At 41.4% G+C, this 23,243-nt stretch overlaps 2 protein-coding genes across 13 annotated transcripts in view; both read left to right on the top strand.

Annotated features, from left to right (window-relative positions):
• LOC104924492 (GDP-L-fucose synthase) overlaps positions 1-23,243 on the top strand; it is a 54,565-nt gene that overhangs the window by 17,605 nt on the left and 13,717 nt on the right. The gene's annotated exons all lie outside the window — the stretch shown is intronic.
• spag9a (sperm associated antigen 9a) lies at positions 281-22,141 on the top strand. 12 transcript variants are annotated; one of them, XM_027284779.1, is made up of 33 exons: positions 281-876; positions 3,337-3,457; positions 6,547-6,617; positions 6,712-6,800; positions 6,951-7,101; positions 9,353-9,442; positions 10,526-10,661; positions 10,881-10,974; positions 11,068-11,189; positions 11,830-11,841; positions 12,300-12,314; positions 12,584-12,641; positions 12,781-12,933; positions 13,016-13,067; positions 13,167-13,297; positions 13,407-13,463; positions 15,030-15,194; positions 15,286-15,415; positions 15,911-16,000; positions 16,088-16,210; positions 16,323-16,509; positions 16,645-16,860; positions 17,019-17,229; positions 17,327-17,443; positions 17,585-17,665; positions 17,787-17,854; positions 17,946-18,097; positions 18,244-18,415; positions 18,566-18,679; positions 19,236-19,412; positions 19,512-19,649; positions 19,762-19,859; positions 20,066-22,141. In XM_027284779.1, exons 1-33 carry the CDS (start codon positions 577-579, stop codon positions 20,072-20,074), a joined length of 3,900 nt encoding a protein of 1,299 aa, XP_027140580.1. In that variant the 5' UTR covers positions 281-576; the 3' UTR covers positions 20,075-22,141. The 12 variants fall into 12 exon arrangements, with proteins under 12 accessions (XP_027140580.1, XP_019125351.2, XP_019125349.2 ...); XM_019269806.2 differs by having other exon boundaries at positions 282-876; positions 9,356-9,442; positions 19,762-22,141; XM_019269804.2 differs by having other exon boundaries at positions 282-876; positions 19,762-22,141.

Here is a 23,243-nt window from a genome sequence, read left to right as displayed (position 1 = left end):
ACCATCGGAAACATTGGAATTATAAAGCCTCTTGTACGACAAACAAAAAAACACATCCACAATAAGCTTTCGATCTTGTAGCAATCCGAAGAATTAATGCACTCCTAAATATGATAAATTGCATTAATGTGTTGCTGCTGTCGACGGTTTAACACTTTAGCAAATACGCACAAAATGTTGTCTTATTTATTTTATTTCAATTTAATATCCTTTACTTGTGGCAATTAAATATGTATATAATATCACTCTAAGCTTAAAAAATATATATATATATATAACAATCGGGACTTGGTGTCTTCGTTTGTTTTCGGTCATTCAGCGTAAATGGAAATGAGCAGCTTTGGAAGAGTCCGTGAAGGCAGCATGGGACAAGTGAGGGAAAGAGGAAGAAATCCACGTCGCCTTTCTTGCATCGTAATAGTCCGGTGGTGTGATGTTTCCAATGTGTACGTTCATTTAAAGAAACGCTGCCTTCAGTTAAGCGGATAACGGTGTTCATAGTGGCGGGGTGACGCGGACTAACCCACAATTGGTCCTGTTTGCTGAAAGGGAAAGGACTTTAAAAAAAAAAAAAAGATGGAGCTGGAAGACGGAGTTGTGTACCAGGACGACCCGGGGACATCAGCGATGATGTCTGAGCGGGTATCGGGCCTGGCCAACTCCATCTACCGCGAGTTCGAGCGGCTCATCGGCAAGTACGACGAGGACGTGGTGAAGGAGCTGATGCCGCTGGTCGTGGCCGTGCTGGAGAACCTGGACTCGGTGTTCGCCGAGAACCAGGAGCACGAAGTGGAGCTGGAGCTGCTGAAGGAGGACAACGAGCAGCTCATGACCCAGTACGAGCGGGAGAAAGCGCTGAGGAAACAGGCAGAGGAGGTGAGTTGGTGGTGGAAGAAAAACAACATCAACAGCATCCTTTTTTTTTTTTTTTTTTTTTTTGCTTCAGGTGTTTTTGCCCTCCCAGCATCACCTGTGTGGGGAATGAACCCATCCACGTGGCCTGGGCAGCATCCCACCCCGTGCTGCTGCTGTGGTGCTGAAGTGGGGATGTAAACAACGTCAGGCTGATGAATGGCCCTGTCTTTGTATGAGCTATGTGTCTAAGTCAGTGACACAACACCGTGTCTCTAAGACCAGGATGAGAGTTTGTGACACAAAATATGACACACACCTTTTTTGAATCTACTATTGCATCAGTCACGTCTGAGACCCTGACTGAAGAGAGAGCAGGTGAAGTGACTCAGCGTTTTGGGACATCACTGTAACATAAGTGAAGAAAGAAAAGAGAAAGAAGCATGACAGATTTGGTTGTAATGGCTCATGTAGGAGAGTCATGCATGCTGTGATCATATGACTTTAAAAAGCCTTCACAACCTGTGCAAAGCACGTCAGCCACAACAACATCACCCACTTCATCACTCACTCCATTGGATATGTATCCTGGTCCCCGGTCTTGGAGACTGAACTCCCTGAAACTCTCACATCGCTTTGTCAGCCTTTTTTTTTTCCACCACAGACAATAGTTTGAAGTCAGTATGTCTCACTTACTCCAGCCGGTGTACTTCTATGAAACTGTGAGACTTGCAAAAGACAGATAAAAAGTTAAATATTATTAATAATATTCAAAGCAGCAGAGGCTGAGATATCTTGATTTTTTTTTTTTGTCTATATGCTGCAAAAACATTTCTTATTACACTCTCCATGCCTGAAAAATGCCCCCAATCTTTTAAAGTTTATAACACCGTAGCAAACAAACGGCTCTCACTCATTACTCGATCTGACATTGCCATCAAAAGTCAACCCCTGGTGTGTCAGGGGTTTTATGTTTTGGTTGGGTTAATCCTTAACATGTGTTAATCTGCTGCTTCCTCGCCTTGAGCTTTTTGTTTGAAGGGCAGTGTGATGCGATGTGACTCAGACCTCCTGTCCAAGCTTGCTTCTTGCCCTGACTCAGCTGGGACAGCAGCTCAGTATGATGTGCACGTGTAGACCCCCTCCGTACATGCAGTGACGCGGAACCAGTGTGACAACCAGGCACACGCATGCACACTGACAATATTAGTGTATCCTTCGTTATTAAACATAAATGCACATGCTCACCAGTGCTCACGGGATGGTCCTGAGAAAGACTCTTTGTTCACACCCACGAGGAGGAGATGGCAGAGGTACACTGAGCCTGTTGGAGAAGCAAGGCATTACTTCCAGGTCATGTGATCCTTTGTCAGAAAAAGAAAGGCAACGTCCCCCGAGCTTGCATTTTTGCATTTTTTTCTCAGTTCCTCTCTTTTGGGTTTAAGTATCAAATTCTAGTGGCACAGACTGACCCCGCTTTTCACCACCAGCTTCCCAGAGTGGTGAAGGGTGTCACATGTCTTTTTTTTAGGAAAGCCGCTTTCCACATGAGATGAACAGCTGACGCTTTCACGTGTATTGACTTTTGTTTTCAGACCTTTTTACCGGCTGGATTGACCACTCATCGCTTTTTATCGCATGATAGATTGAAACATGAAACGGATAGTAACGTCATCCTGCCTGCTCCGTCAATATTACAACCGTCTTTCTTTTAATCTCAAGTGTAAGCGTTGAGACATAGAATTAAAATGATTTACAGATTACATATTATGTTGACGACCGTGTTCATTTTTTATTGTTTGTCGCTGAGTCTGAACCGATTATATATTCTTATTTTTCAGTCATAAAGAGCAAAATAATAGAAATCATCATCAGAGTACAGTAAGACTCGTGCGTCCAAAGGAATAAGGGCAGCCACATTAGGGCTTTGGCTTGCTCAGCTGGACAGGATGTGGGTGCTGACACACACACACACACACACACACTCCCACTCAGTCCGACTACAGGGAAACTGGGAGGAACCGGAATTCCTGGATGAACCAATAAGCCAAGATCCTGTCCATAAAGTCCCAGTTTATTATTATCCATCTCCACAAGCGTTTTGTTATTGTATATTACAGTTTGTGTGCGTGCGTGTGTAGAGGACCGCAAATAGCATTTATTATTTTCATTATTATTAATCTGAAGATCATTTTTAATCCATTAATTGTTTGTATGAAATGTCAAAAAGTAGTGCAGAAATATTAATGCTCCTTATGTGTTGCATTCAAGTGCGGAAATGTTTTTATTACCGTGGTAACATCAATAACACACTCACGTTCCAATAGAGTATCTTAGTAACTATGCTGAAACATTGGTTACGTAAGATTTTATTTTTTATTATTATTTTTCTCAGGAAATGTGGAAAAAAAAACTATTTTAAACAGTATCAGACTATTATTGACTCTTAACTCTGTATGTGTGTGTGTGTGTGTTGCTGAGTAGAAGTTCATTGAGTTTGAGGACACTCATGAACAGGACAAGAAGGACCTGCAGAACAATGTGGACCGAATGGAGTCCCACTCCCGCCAACTGGAACTCAAGCTTAAGAACTACGCAGACCAGAGTAAGTACACACACACACACACACACACACACACACACACACACACACCACACTGTATATTACACCTTGTAATCCTTCTCACAGTCACTGTTCTCCACTGTGTTATAGAAAAGCATCCATTCATTGAAATGAAAATTCAAATATATCCCAGTATAATTTTTATCTATCAGTCTGTTTCCATCATGAACATGACCATTTATTTTTGCTCTCTTCACATAATCTTCCTCACTTGTTTGATGCCTCGCTTACACAACCGTACACACTCACGCACTCCTTCTCCCTCTTTGTGGGGGTAACTGTAATGGGATTAGAGGATTTCTGTTATTCCCATCCTCCTAATGCGGCAGTGCATTACCACCCATCTTATTGCTGGATTAAGGAAAGGAAAGCGATTGGCTCTTGCGTTCTCTCTCAGTGGAAAGAATGGATTCACACTAGTATCTCCAACACAGCTGGTTAAAGTGAATCATCCATTGACACAAAGCTGTGAGAGGACGAAAACACCAACGTGAATTTCTTCCATGTCTCTGTCTTAGCAGAAGTGTTACGAAAGCAAACATAAGTATGAGTCAAGTTTGAGAAATTTAAAATGCTATTTTCTTCTGTTACCACTCAAATAACTATTTCACCTATTTTGGGAAATGGTGTCCTAGAGTGTACATGCTACTAGTCGTAGTGGGTTCAGTCAAGGCTCTGCCACTCCCAGTGAATAGTAAATCATTCATTCATTACTGCAGCAGTGCCTGAGCTGGATGTATCCTGAGGCACCTAGGACAGAGTCCACTGTTGGTAGGTTACAGTTGGTAGCAGATGATGGACAATGACAATATAGCTCATATTTCTAAAACCGTCCCTCTGCTCTCGTCTTAGTTTTATTATCACTTGCCCAGCACTGAAGTTAATCATATAACAGTTTTTGTTTTTGTAGTTTTATATGGCTGTATATCTATTCATTCACCATCAGACTGACATCTAAGAAGATTTTTACAAGTGATTCTGAGATGTGGGACACTCCTCTTAAAGAGATATCTAATGTCAGTGAGCTCCTTTCCTGGTTAAATAAAGTTATGTATTATTGGATTATATTTGCATAGTGCCACAGCATGTTATGCTGCATTGGTCGAGCGAAATTAAACGTATCCAACAATTTGATTAATAAGATTTATATGATATGCATAAATCTCACCCTCTAGGCTTCCCAGCAGGTTTATGACATATTTAATAGACCTTTAATAGGTGATTACGCAGCTTCCGCACAGATATGGGCAATGACAGTATTTATAGTGGATATTACAGAAAGAAATCTATTATATATATCTGTTATATCAGTCAGTAGCGTCACCTTAAATGTTCAGCCGCATTTTCAGTTTCTCCACTCTCTACTATTAAACTTGCACATCACTAATACGAATACACAGGAGGGATTACTTCAGACTGAACCGTGTCCCTTGTGTAAATCCTTTTCCGTTTCACTTCGTTACACGTCCGCATGAAACGTCACAATAGCCAAATAAAATCCTTCGGTAGAGACAAAACACACGCATAGGCATCATCATACAACACGTAGACACTTTAGCTGCTGTAATTGATAGTGTTCAGGGTTTTCACTGTATATCTGTCAGTAGCTCTCTGTGTGGCTTACGCTAGACCTGACGCACTAATAGCGGATTAGGTGTTTTTTTCACTTCATAAATCGTCCCGACATTGAAACCCATTTAACTGAGGTTACCCACCCGCTGTGTCCAAGTGCCTGCTTGGTAGAGCAAAATTAGGCAAGTGGGATTTGTGCACTCTTCCATATAAAGGGTTATACTTCAACTTGATATGATGACGGTCTTAAAGCTGTTAAGACATTGTTTACAATTTAATCAGCATTTAATTTGACTTAAGGGACTCCAATGAACAGGGCTTGTGGCAGTTACACACTTCTGGGTAAAGAAGTAAAGAAATCAGTGTGGATGCTCGTCATAAGAGGGAACGCTACACTGCTATTTTCAAAGCATTTAACAACAGCTGCACATTGCATCATTGCAAAACCAGGGGACTGTTCAAAACAAACCTGTGTGTGGCCGAAAGTGCAAGATTTCAAAAAAGAGGAAAATAGTCAGAGATGTCAATAACAAAATTCCTAAAATACAAGATGAGTGTCACTGAACTAGGGCTGCCACGATTAGTCGATTAGTCACGATTACGTCGACGAACAAAATCGTCGACAACTAATTTAGTAGTCGACGCATCGTTTTTTTTTTTTTAGTTTGCTTTTCTCTCGAAACTGAGGCTGCAGCTTCCACTGCCGCGTCTGCCTTCGTGTCACATACACACACACACACACACACACACACACACACACACACCCCTACGCACATGCGCAGTAGTGGTAATCGGCGTCAGGCCTGACTTTAACCAATCACCGCAATTTTTCCGCAACTTCCGCGCAGTCTGCCCGGGGGATTAAACTCGGTGGGTCAGGGACGGCCGCACGGTGCGGGAGGATTCCCTCATGGGACCTCTCCCCAGCGCTGGCTGGCCTCTGGGGCGAAGGTGGATCTGATTAGTCGACTAATCGAAGAAAAAAAATCGGTGATTAGTCGACTATCAAAATAATCGTTTGTGGCAGCCCTACACTGAACTGGCTTCTTTTGGACCTCTGGGCTTCGAGACCATTATCCCTCAGAGAGTAGTTCTCAGTCCTATTATCTTTGGTGGGAGCTCAATGTTAATGCTTGAAAACCATGCAGTTTTGATGAACTGTAACAATTTGGCATGGAAGAACGGACGAAGACCTCTCAAAAATCATATGCCAATCTAGTTAGGATCTACCAGAGTTTATGAACATTTGTATATTAGAAAGCTGACACTATTGACTATTAATTGTCTTTTTCTTTTGGAAGCAATTAAACCAAACATATTTAGTTACAGTAACTCCATGGAGAAGTTAAAGGTTGAGTTTAGTTTCATAAATGGGGCGATTACTAATTTTACCTTTCTAAATTGTTATTTTCTTTTCATTATTTCACAGACAAAAGTATGACCCTTGTTATTGTGCCTTGTATATAGACTACCTGAAACTGAGCAGTATTCTGTTTCAGTCAGCAGGTTGGAAGAACGTGAATTGGAGCTCAAGAAAGAATACAACTCCCTCCATCAGCGACACACAGAGGTAAGGACAGGGAGGAAGGATGGGGGAAGAATTTGTAATCATTAACAGCGCTCATGACTAGTTTTCTCTTGTTCTTTGGTTTTGACTTTTGCAGATGATCCATAATTATATGGAGCATGTAGAGAGGATCAAAATGCAGCAGATTAGTGAGATTTCAGAGTCAAGCACAGTTGGCCGAGTCAGGTAAGACTTTTTTTTATTTTTATTAATGCTATGTTCATGTCATGTGGGGATTGATCGCAGACATGAGGAATATTCCCATGTTAATGACTTAGCGAGACACGTGCCTTGGAAGAAAACATGTTGAACACACATTTCTCCTTGTTTCCTCAGGAGAGAGCGGCCTCTTTCTTTGGGGATCTTCCCACCATCTGGTGGGGTGTCTATGCTAACCCCAGATCCCCAGACCAGGGTAGAGACACTGGGCACAGAGGGCTGGAGGTTCACCGACCCAACACAGCCACGGTCCAACACTAGCCTCAAGGTAAGTGTGTGTGTAGATGACACTTCCATGTCATATTTTATCACAGGTGGTGGAAAATAAACTTGTGTCTGATTCAGACTAAATGATGTCAGCCTGATAACTGATGTAGGTAGTTTGGACTGATCCTGACATGCAGTGTTACACAGTGAAAGACTAAAATATGAAGAATGAGAAGATCGCCTTTAATCTCATTTCCTGGCTGCGTTTTCAGCCATCCCGTCGGTGCTGGAAGATAGAGGATTTTTTTGGCTTTGGGTCCATTTAAAAATAGAGAGCCTTTGATAAGGCTCGGGCGTGTAGGCAAATTTTAGTAGGCATCTGACAAGGCCATCTCTGTTTTCAGACATCCTCCTCTTTAGCCATTGATGAATATGCAAACGTGTCTGTTCCTTGGTGCAGCCGTCAGAGGAGATCATTAAATGTATCACATGAATATTAATAATAGCAACAACTTTCTATTTGATGCAGGCAGTTATAATTTGAACATTGAGCTTTATTATTGTTGTTCTCTAAATACTACTTGGCTAACACAAGTCCTTCCACTAACACAGACCTTATAATGGTTCTCTCAGCTAAAATGAGGCTGTTTATTATGCAAATCAGTGACTCATCAGTATGTTTTTGGTGTGTGTTTTATGTTTTTATCTGTGACAGTTTGGACCTGGAGGGTGACAGTGTTAATTCATCCCACTGCTGTGTTTTTTTTTTTTTTTTTTTTGTTAAAACTGGGACATCAGCTCTGTGGCGCAGTGCATGATGGGAGTGATGCCGCTGTATGGCTCGCAGCCAGTCACTCAGGGAGAAAAAGGCGAGCCGGAATGTGATTGGTTCTTATATAATCAGTGCTACAGGATGGTTATTGTTGAGCCATGGCCTTTTGAACACGAGCGGCTTTCATATGCAGACGGGCTCCTCGAGTTAAATGGAGGCGTCATATTTATTTATGGGAGTGGGAGGTGTTGTAGGTGAAGGGTGACGGCAGGTTAATGCCTATATATGCCTGCATGCCAGCCGTGATCTAATCTCCATCCACAGCCACATAAGCAAGACCATCCCATTGCCTTTAAAACTGGCATAATTATATTTTAAATCATTGCTTATTGTTTCATTAAAGGACAACTCCACCAATTTTACACATCAAATGAGTCTGCATGTAATCATATTAAGCTTTTGGTGAGCTGCACAAAACTAAAAAAAACCTAAGCTGGGGAATTTAGGAAATATTCAAAATTGGAAACTTTCCATGGGCATTATGGAAATGTATGGGAATTAACAGGAATTTATGGTAAATAACTGGAAATTGGGGGTAATTTAGCCCCATGATAAGATAAATAATATATTTTTTAGCATCTAACTTATCAGCTCTCTGCTGTATGAAAACATCTTCATGTGCTGTTTGCAAGTTAAACATTAATACCATATTTAAAATATATGTACCCCATAATATAATAAAACTTACTTCACTTTTTGTAGTCCGCAGGCTCAAATGTCTGGCTTCAATAGTCGTTTGCTCTGGGCTCCAGGGTTGGTGTAGAAATCATCACGTGATGGAGCAATGCACAGCGCATGTGATTGAGGAATAACATAAATATTTAAGTGCACTTGCATGAAATCTGGTTGTTTTAAACAAAATTATGCTAAAATATATTTTTCCCTGTTAAGGGCCAACCATCAATTTTGTAAATTCCAGATTTATTCCTGTTTATTCACATAAATTCCTGTTAATTCCCATGGAAAGTTTCCAACTTTTTAAATTCCTGGAATTGTTACTAGCATAACAAATGTGAATCTCCGGCTGACTGTATCTCTGCTGCGTCAATTTTGACTGCAAATGCTTGACTGGTGGAGTTCTCTTTTAAACAAATCAAAGTAGATGTATAATTATTACAGTACTGTACATGGTGATAATATTTCAATGAAAGTATATCACTTGTGAGCTTTTTAGGTAGAATTTCTTCAGTTCACATCAATCCAAGCACAACTTTATTCTGTCTGTAGCAACTAATGATTACTGTCAGAAAATTCCTCTTCAGTATCGTGGCTGTCATTGTTGTCTGACTGAAACTCGATTAACAGCTGAGTCTACACTGAGTTCAATTTGTTTGCACACACACATACACATATAGGCTTACCTGTATCTACACACACACAATAGCACCTTTCCATTCACTTCACAGACATGCACACTTTGGGGTGTATGCATTTCTGCCGAACTCCACATGTGAGCTTCATTCTTACTCTCCCTCCAAAGCAGTTGGACTTTGTCGACCCCCCAAAGGAAAGGGAGGGTAAGGGTGCGCTGGACTCTTCTTGGGGGAATTCACTGGCAGACGACTGCAAGGTAGTTGGATGAGTGGCAGCTGGCGGAAGTGCCAGCGGCAGCCGCACGCCTGCATTGGCTGTAGACAGCACCAGCGTTTGTGTTTGCGCGTGTGTGTGTGTGTGTAGGCTTCAATAGTCTCCACAAAGCTGTTTCGTCTTTTTTTTTTTTCCAAAGGCGTCGCCTCGCACTTTGTTCATTTATAGACCCTCACTTCACCAGACCACCTGTGCTAGACTGTGCTACATGCAACCATGTCCTGTGTGGTGGCTACATTTGGCTCTGACAAAATCTGAGTGCACACATCAGTGTCACAGAATTGGATGTCATTCATTTAAAATCATTAACAGCGTGGTTGCATCTGGCTCCTGATTTGTTTCGTTAAAATGCATGAGGTTTATGTTTCACATGGATTTTTCATTTGTAGTTTTGTAGATCATTCATACAGATCTTCAACATAACAATGACATTTCTGCTCATTCATTGTACAATAACATACATTTAATATTGCTGTCTAATGCTCTAGCTGTATAACATTAGATGTTTCAGTCTCTGTTCAGTTTCTTCTAAACAGTTTTTTGAATTGTGTGTGGGATTGTGTCGTGTCGTGTACTTGACGTAGAAAGGCAGCTTTCATTGTGGCAATGCTTAATTTCAGTTGATGTTTGAAGCCCCCCCCTCCTCCTCCTGCAATCCGCGTAGCTGTCGACTTTCTCGTCTGTGTTTGTGTGCTAGCTCCGTGGCTCATATTCTTTATTTTTGGTGTTATTTATAATATTTCTTTTAGATTCTCTGATGTTTCCATGAGTTCCAATTTCACAAAAAACAGTAGTTTAGTATTTCAAATTACTGTGTTTAAGGGATTTAGAGGTAGAGTTTCCCTTTTGAGATAATGATTGTGCTCTTGTTGTGTCCTCTGTTATACTGCATGTGTAGTGTACTGTGTACTCTCTAGTTTGTGAATCTGTCCGACCATCTTAACCTGTTAGTTTGTGATGTTGTGCTGTTGTTTTCTTCGTGTTCTGTATTTTTTTCATTTTTGGTACCAGCTTATTTAAAGGCCATCTGTAAATGTCGCTGTAAGTAAGCCACTTTTCATTCCAGGATGAGCTGTCGGACTTCACCGGCTCCAAGTCGGCCACACCAATGTCCACCACAGCCTCTGACATGGAAAGGGAAGATGGAAACTGTAAGAGCACGGAGGTGCAGGCTGCACCAGGGACCAGATCCGTATCAGTGGGTAGGGTCAAACATCATGAAACTGGCAGTAGTTACAGCATCACATCCATTAGTCTTGACTTTTCTTTCCCCAATTATACATTATGTGACACAAGAGTCTGTGAAACAGTATTTATGCTGTAGAGGAGTCCTAGAAGAAACTTCTTCAATCCAAAAATGTCCTAGTCTGATTTGATGAAGTACAAGTCTTTTTGGTATTCATGTGCCGTGTTTTATGCAGGTCTGCCTGAAAATGAGGACAGCTCAGATGTGCAGGATATCATTGAGTCCACCCCTGAGCTGGACATGGATCTCATTGGATACAAGCCCTGCAGGTAGTCCAAAAATCACGGCCAGTCAGGCCAGTTTTAAACAACCATTCACCCGGTGGCATTACTTTCCCCTTACTGTTGTTATCACTCTTCTAGTACCCCTACTAAAGGCATTGAGAACATGGCATTTGACCGCAATACAGACTCTCTGTTCGAAGAGCTGTCGTCTGCAGGCACTGGGCTCATAGGTGATGTGGATGAAGGGGCTGACCTGCTGGGTGAGTAAAAGTCCCCTGATCCCCTGAATACATTTGATCTGTGCTGGAATACTCTGTATGAATCGACTCGATGATTGTTTAAGTGATACTGACACAGGTCTATGCTACTTATATATCCATACCACATGAGTTATATGAAGTGTGTGCATGTTATGTGAAGATTAAACCACCATAGCAATGGAAAATAGTCATGCAACTCATGGACATGAACAATATCGACTTTCCTCAGTTGCTGTTATCGTAAGCTTCCTACGGGATTTCTTGTCACTATCAATTAGAGATACCTCCAGAAGTGGCCATAGTATAATAAGAATAATAATCATTATAATCATGATCATAATACACTTAATGAGTCACTTTGAGGTGTTGATTTTCTGACTGTTTCTTGTTGTATCAGTGAGTTTTCTTTTTCCATAGTCGCAGCTTTTCTAGTTTTTTTTCTTTTCTTAAATGCATAAGCTGAAGCTCTACTCTTAGTGCTAGTTTTAAAGCCATGGTAACTCCTGCTGTCCTGTTGCCGCAGCACTTACACCGCTGTCTTTGGTCCAGCTGTTTTACGCAGTGTTAGCCATCTACCCATGTTAACATCACCTCTCTCTCTCCCGTATTTCATCCTCTGGCTTTTGTCCCTAATCCCCAGTGGAGTACTCTGGTGTGTATGACCTCAGACCTTTCCTTAGCTAAACATCCTTCTGTAGTGTCTCTTTTTAAACTCTACTCATTAGTCACTTTCTGCCATACCCGCCATCTTTCACAGCTTCTCCTTCATTGAGTTTCATAACAAATGACTTTTGACAAAGTTTGCATGAATGATGCGAGTTCAGTGCCTCCTTTGTTGGCCTAACTGTTCTTTTTACAGCTTAAATTATTATTTTTGTTGCCCTTGTGTTTTTCCCCTCTCTGTACTGCTGCAATTGTCTGAACTAACTAGCTTTAGAGACTCAACATCTTTTGCTTGTGGAGCCTGCAGCTACACGTTTAGCTCTGGCTCCATCATCATTTTGGTCATTTCACCGTCTCAAACTATATCCGCATTTCTTTCTCTCTCTCTCTCTCTCTCTCTTTCTTCCTTGTTCTTTCCGCCTGACTTGGATTGCATGGTTTTCTCAGACCTTAGTTTGATTGGTAAGACCCCACCCACTCTATCCATCCTTCCTCTGTCAGTCATGTGATGTGACATGTGCTGTGGGTGTGTGTGTGTGTTGTGGTAGTTTCTCGTACTGTGACACCGACAGTAACAAATGTTTCACCTCCTGCGTAGTGTCTTGTTGTTATTACCTTTATTAGAATAATCTACAATGATGCATTTTAATCTGCAGTGTGCATGTATTCACTGATGCTTGTTGTCGGATTGTTTTTTATGGAATAAAATTTCAATCATCAATTTTGTTCAGGTATGGGCCGGGAAGTTGAAAATCTCATTCAGGAGAATTCACAGCTGCTTGAGACAAAGTAAGTGATAACTTAGTGTTTCTTTCTGATACGACTGATATTTGATTTCTAACGCTTTTTAATCGTCTGTCCCAATTAAAATGTGCCAGTACAGTATCTTAAAAGTATCCTAACGTGTCCTTGCTCCCGTTTTTTCCAGGAACGCTCTGAACGTGGTGAATAAAGACTTAATATTGAAGGTGGACGAGTTGACCTGTGAGAAGGAGATGGTGCAGGGGGAGCTGGATGCTTTGCTGCAGGCCAAGACCAAGATGGAGGAAAAGAACAAAGAGCTGGAGGAGGAACTCAAAAAGTAAGTCAACAGTAAAAGCAGGTAGCACTTTTCAGTTTCTTAGCGCTGTTCTTGTAGATTGACGATAAATGTTTTTTTCCAGAGTGCGACTTGAGATGGAGGAAGTGAAGCACAAAACTAAAGACGAAGAAGATGTGAGTCTTTTGCACCACAATGTCTGAGACTGCAGATGTATATACTTTATAAGACATGTTTGTAATAATAAATAAATGTATTTCTGTGTCCTGTGACAGAGTGATGTACCTACAGCTCAGAGGAAGCGCTTCACCCGAGTGGAAATGGCCAGAGTGCTGATGGAAAGGAACCAGTACAAAGAGAGACTGATGGAGCTCCAGGAAGCTGTTCGGTGGACAGAGATGATCAGGTACAGAACATTAGGCTTCAGATTTACAACATTTTGTTTATGAGATTATCTTATCTCTTATCGTCTTCAAAACTGACAACAGGTAACATGATCTTGTCCCCTTCTTTAGAGCCTCGAGAGAAAATCCAACCCTCAACGAAAAAAAGAAATCCAGCATCTGGCAGTTGTAAGTCCTCCTTATTTTTTCTTTTTTTTAAAAGTACAGTTGTTAGGCCTTTTAGTTTTGACAACCTGTTCAGGTAATATCATATTCCAAATGAACTCTTGTGACATTTTCTCTTAATTATAAAAAAACAAACACTTTTTTTTTCATCTTTTCTGGGCGTTGGCAGCATTAGGTAACAGTGGTTTAAAAGCATTCTCCCAGCCAAACCTTTCTCTTTCCCTCTGATGACACAGCACCGCTCCTCCGTTACAAACTCAGATGTGTCTTTATCCATGATATTTTCTCTCTGTGCAGTGCATCAGTTGTTGTTATCACAAACTTCTCAGACATGACTCTCCTTGTGCCCCCGGGCTTTCCTGTCTCCTGCCTGCTGTGTGCCTTTTTGATGTTTTCCTACTCATGTCTACTCATAGGGAGCTAAACAGGGATGGAGCCTGAATACGTGTAAATGTTCTGTCTTACGTCAGGTTGTAGCTGCAGATCAGTTTGCTTTATGTTCTGTCTTACGTCAGGTTGTAGCTGCAGATCAGTTTGCTTTTGTAAAACATGTTAACCTATTTCAAACTTTAACACCACGTAACCATTATGTAAAAACACAGCACTGCAAGCCGACCCTACATATCCAGATTATAATTAAGATTATTTATCGCTGAGTGTTGTTGAATCCCGGTTCAAGAACTAGAGTTACTTTTAGTGTAAAAGGCATACTCTTAATCTGCAGCTCTCTTCCTAATATGTGTTTTTGAACCCTTCATTTTTTATTTTTTTTTTTACCTCCGCTTACCATCTTGTCATCACATTTTAGCGTGTAACTAATCATGGATGTATGCACGCGCTATACATGCATGAACGTGTCTACGTAGCAGGAAGATATTGGAGCAAAATATTACCGGAAATGCAAAAAATCTTCAATCTCAACATTTATTTTCATTTAAAAAAATGTGCAGTATTTTAATAATATTTTAATATTATATATATAAATATTTTTCCTCCACATACCACTAGAGGGAGGTCACATAGCATCAGTGGTACAGATGTCATATTTTGAGGACCGGTGTTTATTGAAGGTTCTCTTATGTGGCTGATACAAAGTATAAACTGTACAGGACAACAAAGAAATTTGCTTTTCTTGATCTGTGATGTTTTTCTTATGTTTATTCTACTTGTGCTAAATGATATAACTATGCACAGGTGACACAGGGATATATGTCACTTGTCAGAGAGACTTAGCCTGTTATTATTGTGTTACAGGTGCAAATGACACCTTTATTCTCCTTTCTCAAGGCCAAGACTACCTTGTGAAAATGTAAAACTATCTAACTTGAAACTAAATATGCTGTTGGCACAGTTTTGATAGTACTAATAAAATTGATGTTTAGTCCTTGTTAACTGTGATAGGAAGTACTCAGGTATTCCTCGACTCCCAGCATGCTTTACGTCACTCTACAGTAAATGTTGGTGGTTCCTTGGTTGTCTGGTTGGTTGGTGACCCCACACCTTGCTTCTTCCCTGCACTCCTGTCTGCTCTGTTCCCCTCTTGGCTCTCTGTAACTTCGTCACCTGCAGCTTCAGCAGACTGTTTAGCTCCTCCTCCAGTGTCCCTGCTATAAAGAAGGTGGAGTCCCAGTCCAACGTGAAATACAACGCCCCGGGCAGCCTGGTGAAGAGGAGTAGCACGTTCTCCCAATTTCCCACGGAGAAATCCAAGACGTTCGACTTCCTAAATGAAGAGTGAGTAACAGAGTCAAGTCACTGTGTAGTGTATGTACTGTGTAGAGTAATATATTTACCTAGTCATCACCTCTCTTTACTCTTCTCGTAGTAAGGACCAGTGCAGTTCACCATCGCGCAAAGAGGCGAAGAGAGCCCAGTACAGACAGGTCAAGGCCCACATGCAGAAGGAGGATGGCCGAGTCACTGCACACGGCTGGAGCCTGCCCAGCAAATACAAGGTAGTAAATGAAGGTTTAAATAGGAATAAAGCGTCAGGACATGTGGATCTGCCACGCTCTTTTGAAGAAAACATTCATTTAAATTGTCCACCAGATGGGGCTCAGCCTCATTAGACATGAATGTAAAGGTACCAGTGATTACTGTAGGCGCAGATTACAAAGTCTGCCACTGTTTTAGAGCTACAGTTCACACAATTCTTTTTGGGGTTGCACATGAGCCCTGTATTTATTTACATTCTGGTAGATTAGCATTATCTGTTTGCAAGATACCCATCGATGTACAGACAACAGCTCTGATACTGAAGAAAATCAGAATTTGTTCTCTGATCTTTCAGCAAACTCCAGGAATTATTAGAAATTCTCACTCAAATTACTGATTCAAATTGATGTCCGCCTCACAACAAGTCCAACACGTCTGTTTTCTGTACAGCCTGACTTTCTTTTACTGAATTTGGGTGAAAAATCAGACTTTTTTTTCTGTTTACAACCCGACAGGTGGTAAATGGTGGACAGCTGGAGAACAAAATGAACTTACCTGTACCGGTATACTTGAGACCACTGGATCAGAAAGATGCTTCCATGAAGGTACGTAACATAGAACATATATACATGACATACATTTCTTTAAATCCTAAAGAAATTCAGATATTTATGACCTGTTCTCTCTTCCAGCTGGGGTGTGCTGCAGGAGTCAACCTGTCTGGGGGAAGGACAGCGCCCACATCAGAGCTCGCTAAGCAGATAAAGGGTTCTCAGAGTAGCCTGGACCAGTTAGAGCATGAGAGTAAGGTAAGGGTAAGTAATGTAAAGCAGAGGCTCTGGTTATCCCATTGTGTTTTTTAGTGAGTTTACAAAGTTCTTTAAACTTTGGTTTAAATTCTGCCGACTCTTGGCTGATTTCCTGAAGGAACAAGAGAAAGGGGAGCAGGAGAAGGAGCTGGTCCTTCAGGACGAGATATCCAGCAGGGTGTGGGTGTGCACAAGCACCCACTCCTCCACCAAGGTGATGGTGCTGGATGCCAGTCAACCCTCTGACTTACTTGACAGCTTCTACGCCTGCAATACCCACGTGGTCTGCATTGCCAGTGTGCCAGGTAGGCTGAGTGGTCACATGGTTTCTTTGTGCGGGTTGTCTTTTTCAACCACGACTGCATAATTCATTTTTTTTTATTCTATCAGAACTAAATTTGTGTAAAAACTGTACGGTTCGTTTTAATTTTTTTCCCCAGGTGTGTTAGAGACAGATTATCCGGCAGGTGAGGAGGTGCCACAAGACCTGGAAGCTACCCAAGGTGATGGGGTGTCACTGGCCGGCAGTGTGGCCAGTTTGGGCTCCACGGGAAGTGATGGTACCATGGCCACAGAGGGGACCACCGCCGTCCCCCAGACGGCCAATTCAGGTTCTACTGACAAGCTGGCTGAGCACAGCGGCATTTCAGGCTCAGGTATTTATCTGCTGAGTATGTCCTAATTTCTCTACAGCCTTACTAAGAGCAAAAGAGCAAATGTTTCACCTGATCTTAGCTGAATTGGAAAAAGTTAAAAACCAACTTTGTTAGGAGCCAGGTCATTTACCCTCTGAATAACTCTGTGATGTCCACAGTTGAGCTCTCTAGAGAGACCAGTCCAGCAGAAGATGGCATTCCTACAGCAGAAGAGGCAACAGAAGCGACGGAGGCCAACGCTGGTGTAGGCGAAGAAGGAGAGGAAGACCAGGGAGCAGACCAGAACCAGCCGGGAATCTACACGGAGCATGTGTTCACCGACCCACTGGGGGTCGGACCCACTGACTCCTCTCCCACTGACTCACAAAGGTAAGCAGCAATGTTTCTGAAATGGTTTTAAATAAATATGCATTTGAACAAAAAAAAAAAACAAAAACTGATGAATCTTCTGCCTCCTGTGATCCAGGGGCTGCAGGCAGGATGGTGTGACATCCCTGCCAGAAGAGTTGGATCTGTCAGAGGGGGAGACTTTGAGGATGAGCAGCGCCCTCCCAACCATGTGGCTCGGGGCTCAGAATGGATGGTGAGCAGGACAGCCACCACTGGATGGTGCTGTTAGTGCAGCAGCGAATATATCAGCGGTGACGCTTCCACAACCCAAAACCCATTCTTCATAAGCCACTGTCACCCTCTGATTTGCCTGTTTTCCTCTCTCCCTCTCAAGTCTGTATGTTCACTCGTCTGTGGCTCGATGGAGGAAGTGTCTCCATGCCATCAAGCTGAAAGACTCCATCCTCAGCATAGTGTGAGTAAAACATGTTATTTTCACATTTTGATGCACGTAAAAGAAAATTTGAAACCAAACTACTGCAAAAATCCAGAAACATGAATAGAAAAATGTACAATAGTGTCTCCTCTCATTAAAGGCATGTTAAAGGGAGAGTCCTTGTAGCTTTGGCTGATGGGACATTAGCGATTTTCCACAGAGGCATCGGTAAGTCTGTCACTTATGTAACATTTGTAGTATTTACAGTCGTGGATGTATTTTTGTCAGACAGATCATCAGTTCTCTCATCTCTCTCAAGCAGATGGCCAGTGGGATTTAACCAATTACCACCTGTTGGATCTGGGACGGCCCCACCATTCGATTCGCTGTATGACAGTGGTCCATGACAAGGTGTGGTGTGGCTACAGGAACAAGATCTACGTCATCCAGCCTAAGGCCATGAGGATAGAGGTACAACTGTCACTATTTAACAAATGTTACTTTTTCATTCAACCACACCCCTATTAAACTTTACTGTAATATTGTATCTTTCCTATATTTAACATTTCCACGATATTCTAACGTCACATCATGTCATATCTGTCGTGTCTGAGCAGAAGTCATTTGATGCTCATCCTCGTAAAGAGAGTCAAGTGCGGCAGCTAGCCTGGGTTGGAGACGGCATCTGGGTGTCTATCCGACTGGATTCAACTCTACGCTTGTTTCACGCCCACACCTACCAGCACCTCCAGGATGTGGACATTGAACCCTACGTCAGCAAGATGTTGGGTATGCATGCTTTTTTAAAAATCAATCAAGCCGACATGTATACAGCTTCTGTACACAGGTGCATGAAAGTTTGAGAGCAGCATCAATATATTTTAGGTATATACTATACTGAACCAAACGAGTTGTGTGTTCTGTGTGTGTGTGTTGCAGGTACGGGTAAACTGGGCTTCTCGTTTGTGAGAATCACAGCTCTAATGGTGTCCTGCAGCCGACTGTGGGTGGGGACAGGAAACGGTGTCATCATCTCCATCCCGCTGTCTGAAGGTATTACACACCCAAAACTCTACAGTCACTGACTGTGTGAATTCTGATGGTGGTCTCTTAATATTTACCGTACAGTCCACTCACTCTCTGCCTTTTAACCTCTTTAAATCCTGGCTGTCACACACCCTGTCTGCATCTTTCTCACTGTATCTGCGTCCTAGATTTAAGGCACATTCAGACACTGCAGTGCTTCTCGCTTTTAAATATTTAAACTTTTGAGTGCATGTTAAATAGTTTCTAAACTGGGATCTTTGTCTCTCCTCTACATATTCTTCCCTTTCCTTTTTCCCCCTTCTTCTGCGAGATTCACTCTGATTCTTTTCCGCCTTGAACTGCAAAGTCTTGGAAAGTGTTTAAGAGCTGCACTTGGTGGTCAGAAGGAAAGAGTTCCTTTCATCTGCTCTTTTATTGATCATTTGGCTCATAAGACCTGTTTTGAAGTGCCTGTCTTCCCAGCACAGCACGGCAAAAAGACAAACGAAACGAGACACCAAAATGAAGTGCACAGTGTGACGCCAAAAGCTTTTTATTCGTTTCTGTCCATTTCATTCTGCAGCCAACATGTCAACAGGAACAGTGCCAAATCGGCCCGGCAGTGCTGTCCGGGTTTACAGTGATGACAGTTCGGACTGTGCTATGTCGGGCAGCTCCGTGCCGTACTGCTCCATGGCTCACGCCCAGCTGTGTTTCCATGGACATCGAGAAGCTGTCAAGTTTTTTGCCACCGTGCCAGGTAAGTGGCAGGCATGGTGACAAGAATTTATATGGCATTTATATGAATGACATTTATGTAGAAGCAAAGTCCTTTGACTCGTTTGACTTTTTGTCACAGGTCAGGCGATGCCCCCCCCAGGCACCGCAGACTCAGGCTCTGATGACCCTCCATCTGAATCCTCTGACACAGCGACCTCTGAGCCCAAAACATTCCTGGTCATGAGTGGGGGTGAAGGCTACATTGACTTCAGAATGGGTGAGTTTCACCCCTGATGAAGCACACAAGTGGTGTAAAATGTATTCACTTAGGTGGCGCCAACAAGCCTGATTATAAAACTGTGTGTGTGACTCATCATCTTCCTCCTCAGGTGACGAAGGCGGCGAGTTGGACGGCTTATCAGAGCCAACAGCCAGCCAACAGTCAGCACCTACTAAGTCCGAGCAGAGCCACCTCATCGTCTGGCAGGTCACAACCTCTCATGATTGAAAAAACAAAACAAACTGTTGTCGATGCCAGGGCCGCCCACCAACCCCTGCATGTCCTTCTCGAAGTTTTTAATTTGATATTACTGATTGTTCTTAATGCCTGAGTAGTTGACTACTTTGTAAAAGGAAAAAAAAATATTTTTAGTCCATGTTTTGTACAGTTTATTCTTTATGAATTTGAAATAGGTATGGTGAGGTTTTGTTAACCTGAAGAATACGTCCAAGTGCGGAAAAGCTGGTGCACACGGGAAAAAGTCGGAGTGACTAGAGGTTGATCGGGTAATGTACAGACGCTGTTTGTCTCCCAGTTGTTAAAAAAAAAAAAGGGAAGTGGATGTGAAAGATAAAAGGGAAAAAGCATAAAAAAGGAGCAGGAAGTTTTGAGTTGAACTGAAGTATATTTTATATTCTACACATAAGACTTTTACATTTGTAAACCACATGTCTGTACGTATGTGAGCATCAGGTGTGTGTAGGCATTCACTGAAGTCTATCCTGTGTTGAGCATTTTTATCATCTTTACCATTAGGGGCCCGGTCAGGTGTCAAAAATACGACACGTACAAGTCAAAGTGTGTACAAAAATTTCAAAAGGTTAAATTCTTTGAATGTTTTTCCGAGGCTGATTCCTCCACTGTATTGTCTGATTATTAGAGAAGCAGCTTGCACGTACACCAGTGGTAAATTAAATGTGCTTTTACTCAGCAAAAAGCTGTAGGGCGAAACATTGCTTGAGATGGTTTGTGTTATTATTGAATGACGCCGAGCCCTATTTACCACAGGTTTATGTTTTGTGATATGAATAACGTGTAAGCAGTTTGGGTACTCAAAGGTTTGACTAGAAGAACCAGCTTACTGTACTGTAGGTTAGCATTAGCCTGCATGGGGGAAATCCTGTATCCTTGTCCAAGTGTGTGTGTGTGTGTGTGTGTGTGTGTGTGTGTGTGTGTGTTTGCACCTGCTTGGACGTTTTTGAACGTCTGAACATCTGTCGTGTGAGGAAGATCTTCCTGTACCACCAGCGTGGTGCTTCCTGTTTGCTTCAGCTCATTGGCACTTTAAAATGTTACATGTTAGTCGCTTGAGGTTTGGAAGAACACCCGTGGAAATGTCAAACTACACTACTATGTGCTAACTGTGCGAAGGGAACAAAACGTGGAAACATTTCTAGCGAGGTGTCACCCCCCAGTAACCAAAGGAACGAAAGAAGAAGCACCGTGAAACTATTTCATTACTTTCCAACTTTGAAACGTGTCATGAGTCTGATAATTTAAAAGTATACATGTGTGTTTTCAGGGTGTTGATGGGGGAAATAAGCTTGAATAAGGGAATCTGACTAAAAATAACAATTTTGGTGTGGCACCTTCTAATGGAAATGCACACAGCACTAAAGATCGCTTCATCATTCCTTGTTTTGTTGTTACAAATACATTTTGGAGTCAATTATTGTCCTTTTTTTTGTTGCATCATGTGTATTTTGTATTCTTGTGAGACACTTTTATTATTAAGTAATGAGTATTTTGATGATAACTGTAACACTATAGCAGGATACCAATATTAAGCAGGTGTTTTGATTTGTTTTTATATCAGAAAAGTCGGACCAAGATTGGTCTTCAGTCCATTTCAGAATAGTAACTTTATATTGTGTTTTTGCCATTCCAGTATTTATTTCCTTTATGGAGCCTATCTTGGTTCAGAATGTAGCTTTCTACACGAGCAAAATATAATAGGAGGCTATTATAGTCCAATGAGTTTACGTGATTGTTAATAATGGTTAAATAAAAGAAATTAATGTAATCATGTTGGACATTTTTGACAAACCATGAGATCAAAGTGTGCAAACAATAACTTGGGTTTTTCGAACAACACATTCATGTACTAAGCTATGCATGTTTTTTTTTTTAAGAGAACACTGCTATGTTTTCAGCTAAATCTGTTTATTGCCACCGTTTTGGGTGGGGTGGATGTCTATATGTGTGTTTGTGTGTACAGTACATGTGTACATGTAGGAGTTTGAACGCAAGACACATTTGTCAATGTGTGTTTGATTTTGTTTTGTTTTCTTGCAAATGTGCGGTGTATGTCTGCCCACTGTATGTCCATCTGTCAAAATGTCAGATGTCCATCTGTAGATTGGTCCCATTTACCTGTTGTTGTTGTACCGGGTATATCTGGACGCCATAACGATGGTTCCTCCTGGTCAGCGTTTGCTAAAACAGCATCATAGCCTTATTTTTAACAATCTATTAAACTCAGTTTCATGGAGAAGTTTTTTGTCTTCATGTGTCTCATTTTAACTTCTCACTGAAAGGTGTGGCCAGGTACATTAAAGGTGGTGAAAACATTTATTTATTTATTTTTTATTTTTTGCTTACTATGAGTAATGGGGTACTGCGAGTTAACATTACAGATCTTAATATTCCTTTTTTTCTGTGCTATTCTCTCTGGTTTCAAGTTGACGCGGCTCTATTGGAGAAGGGGATGTCACATACTTCTGTGCACCCATCAGCTTTATTTAAATGTATCCTCTGTGTAGCCGGTCCCTGCAGTCCGATTAGCAACTTGATATGCAAGAAAGTTGCTTTTCTGCCAATCTCTATGAACAGATATGTGCAGATGATAATAAGGCAGATAATAGAAAGCTAAATCGCCATCAGATGACATCTGATGAATTCACAAAGACTGTTTCGGTCAATGAATTATTCCTTATTTGCTCTCCATACAGACTTTTGCAGCCACTTATTCTTCTGGTATGAAAATCTTGCCTACAGAATTTACATTCCTATGCAGATATGTGTTTAAAAAGATTATGAATGCAATCCACACACACACAGTCCTGATGAAGCAAATTAGTTGTTTTTTCTGAGCATTTAACTCTTAATCAATAATACTTTAAAATGGTTTTGAATATTAAATATTATAAATAAATATTTGAGGTTTTCTCAGCCTTTAAGTAGAAAAACAAAACGTGAAATGTTTTCTTCACCTCTGTAACTGTAAATACATGTCCCGTGTGCTTGTCTGCATGAATCTATATATATTTCAGTAAATTCAAATGTATCCCACTACACAGCAATAACAGCATCAAATGACAAACATTGTGTTTAGAATTGAAGATATTCACGTTTATTAATGAGCAATGAGTGACACTTTAATGGCTACAACACATCCTTTAAAATAACTTTCCTATATTACCATCAGATGGCGCTACATGCTCATTGAAAATGGGCTCCACAGCGGTCATATTCAAATATGATTTTCATCTCTGGTAATAAAAAAAACAATCTTTTATTAATCTGTACTTGATTCCATCATCCTGCTTACAGCTCTTTATGAACTCTGCTTTTGTTTTCTAGAACAACCAG

The sequence above is a fragment of the Larimichthys crocea genome, chromosome XII (genome assembly GCF_000972845.2).
Source record: "Larimichthys crocea isolate SSNF chromosome XII, L_crocea_2.0, whole genome shotgun sequence".
Taxonomy (NCBI): Eukaryota; Metazoa; Chordata; class Actinopteri; family Sciaenidae; genus Larimichthys; species Larimichthys crocea.
Note: the sequence above shows the minus strand (reverse complement) of the source record. Positions and strands in the feature narration are given on the sequence as shown.

Bases quoted from the DNA above. Each gene is read 5' to 3' on its own strand.
- spag9a (XM_019269804.2), top strand. From the start codon at position 577: ATGGAGCTGGAAGACGGAGTTGTGTACCAGGACGACCCGGGGACATCA. The intron at 16,001-16,087 runs GTACGTAACATA...TCTCTCTTCCAG, and splicing joins AGAAAGATGCTTCCATGAAG to CTGGGGTGTGCTGCAGGAGT. The intron at 18,098-18,243 runs GTACAACTGTCA...GTGTCTGAGCAG, and splicing joins CTAAGGCCATGAGGATAGAG to AAGTCATTTGATGCTCATCC.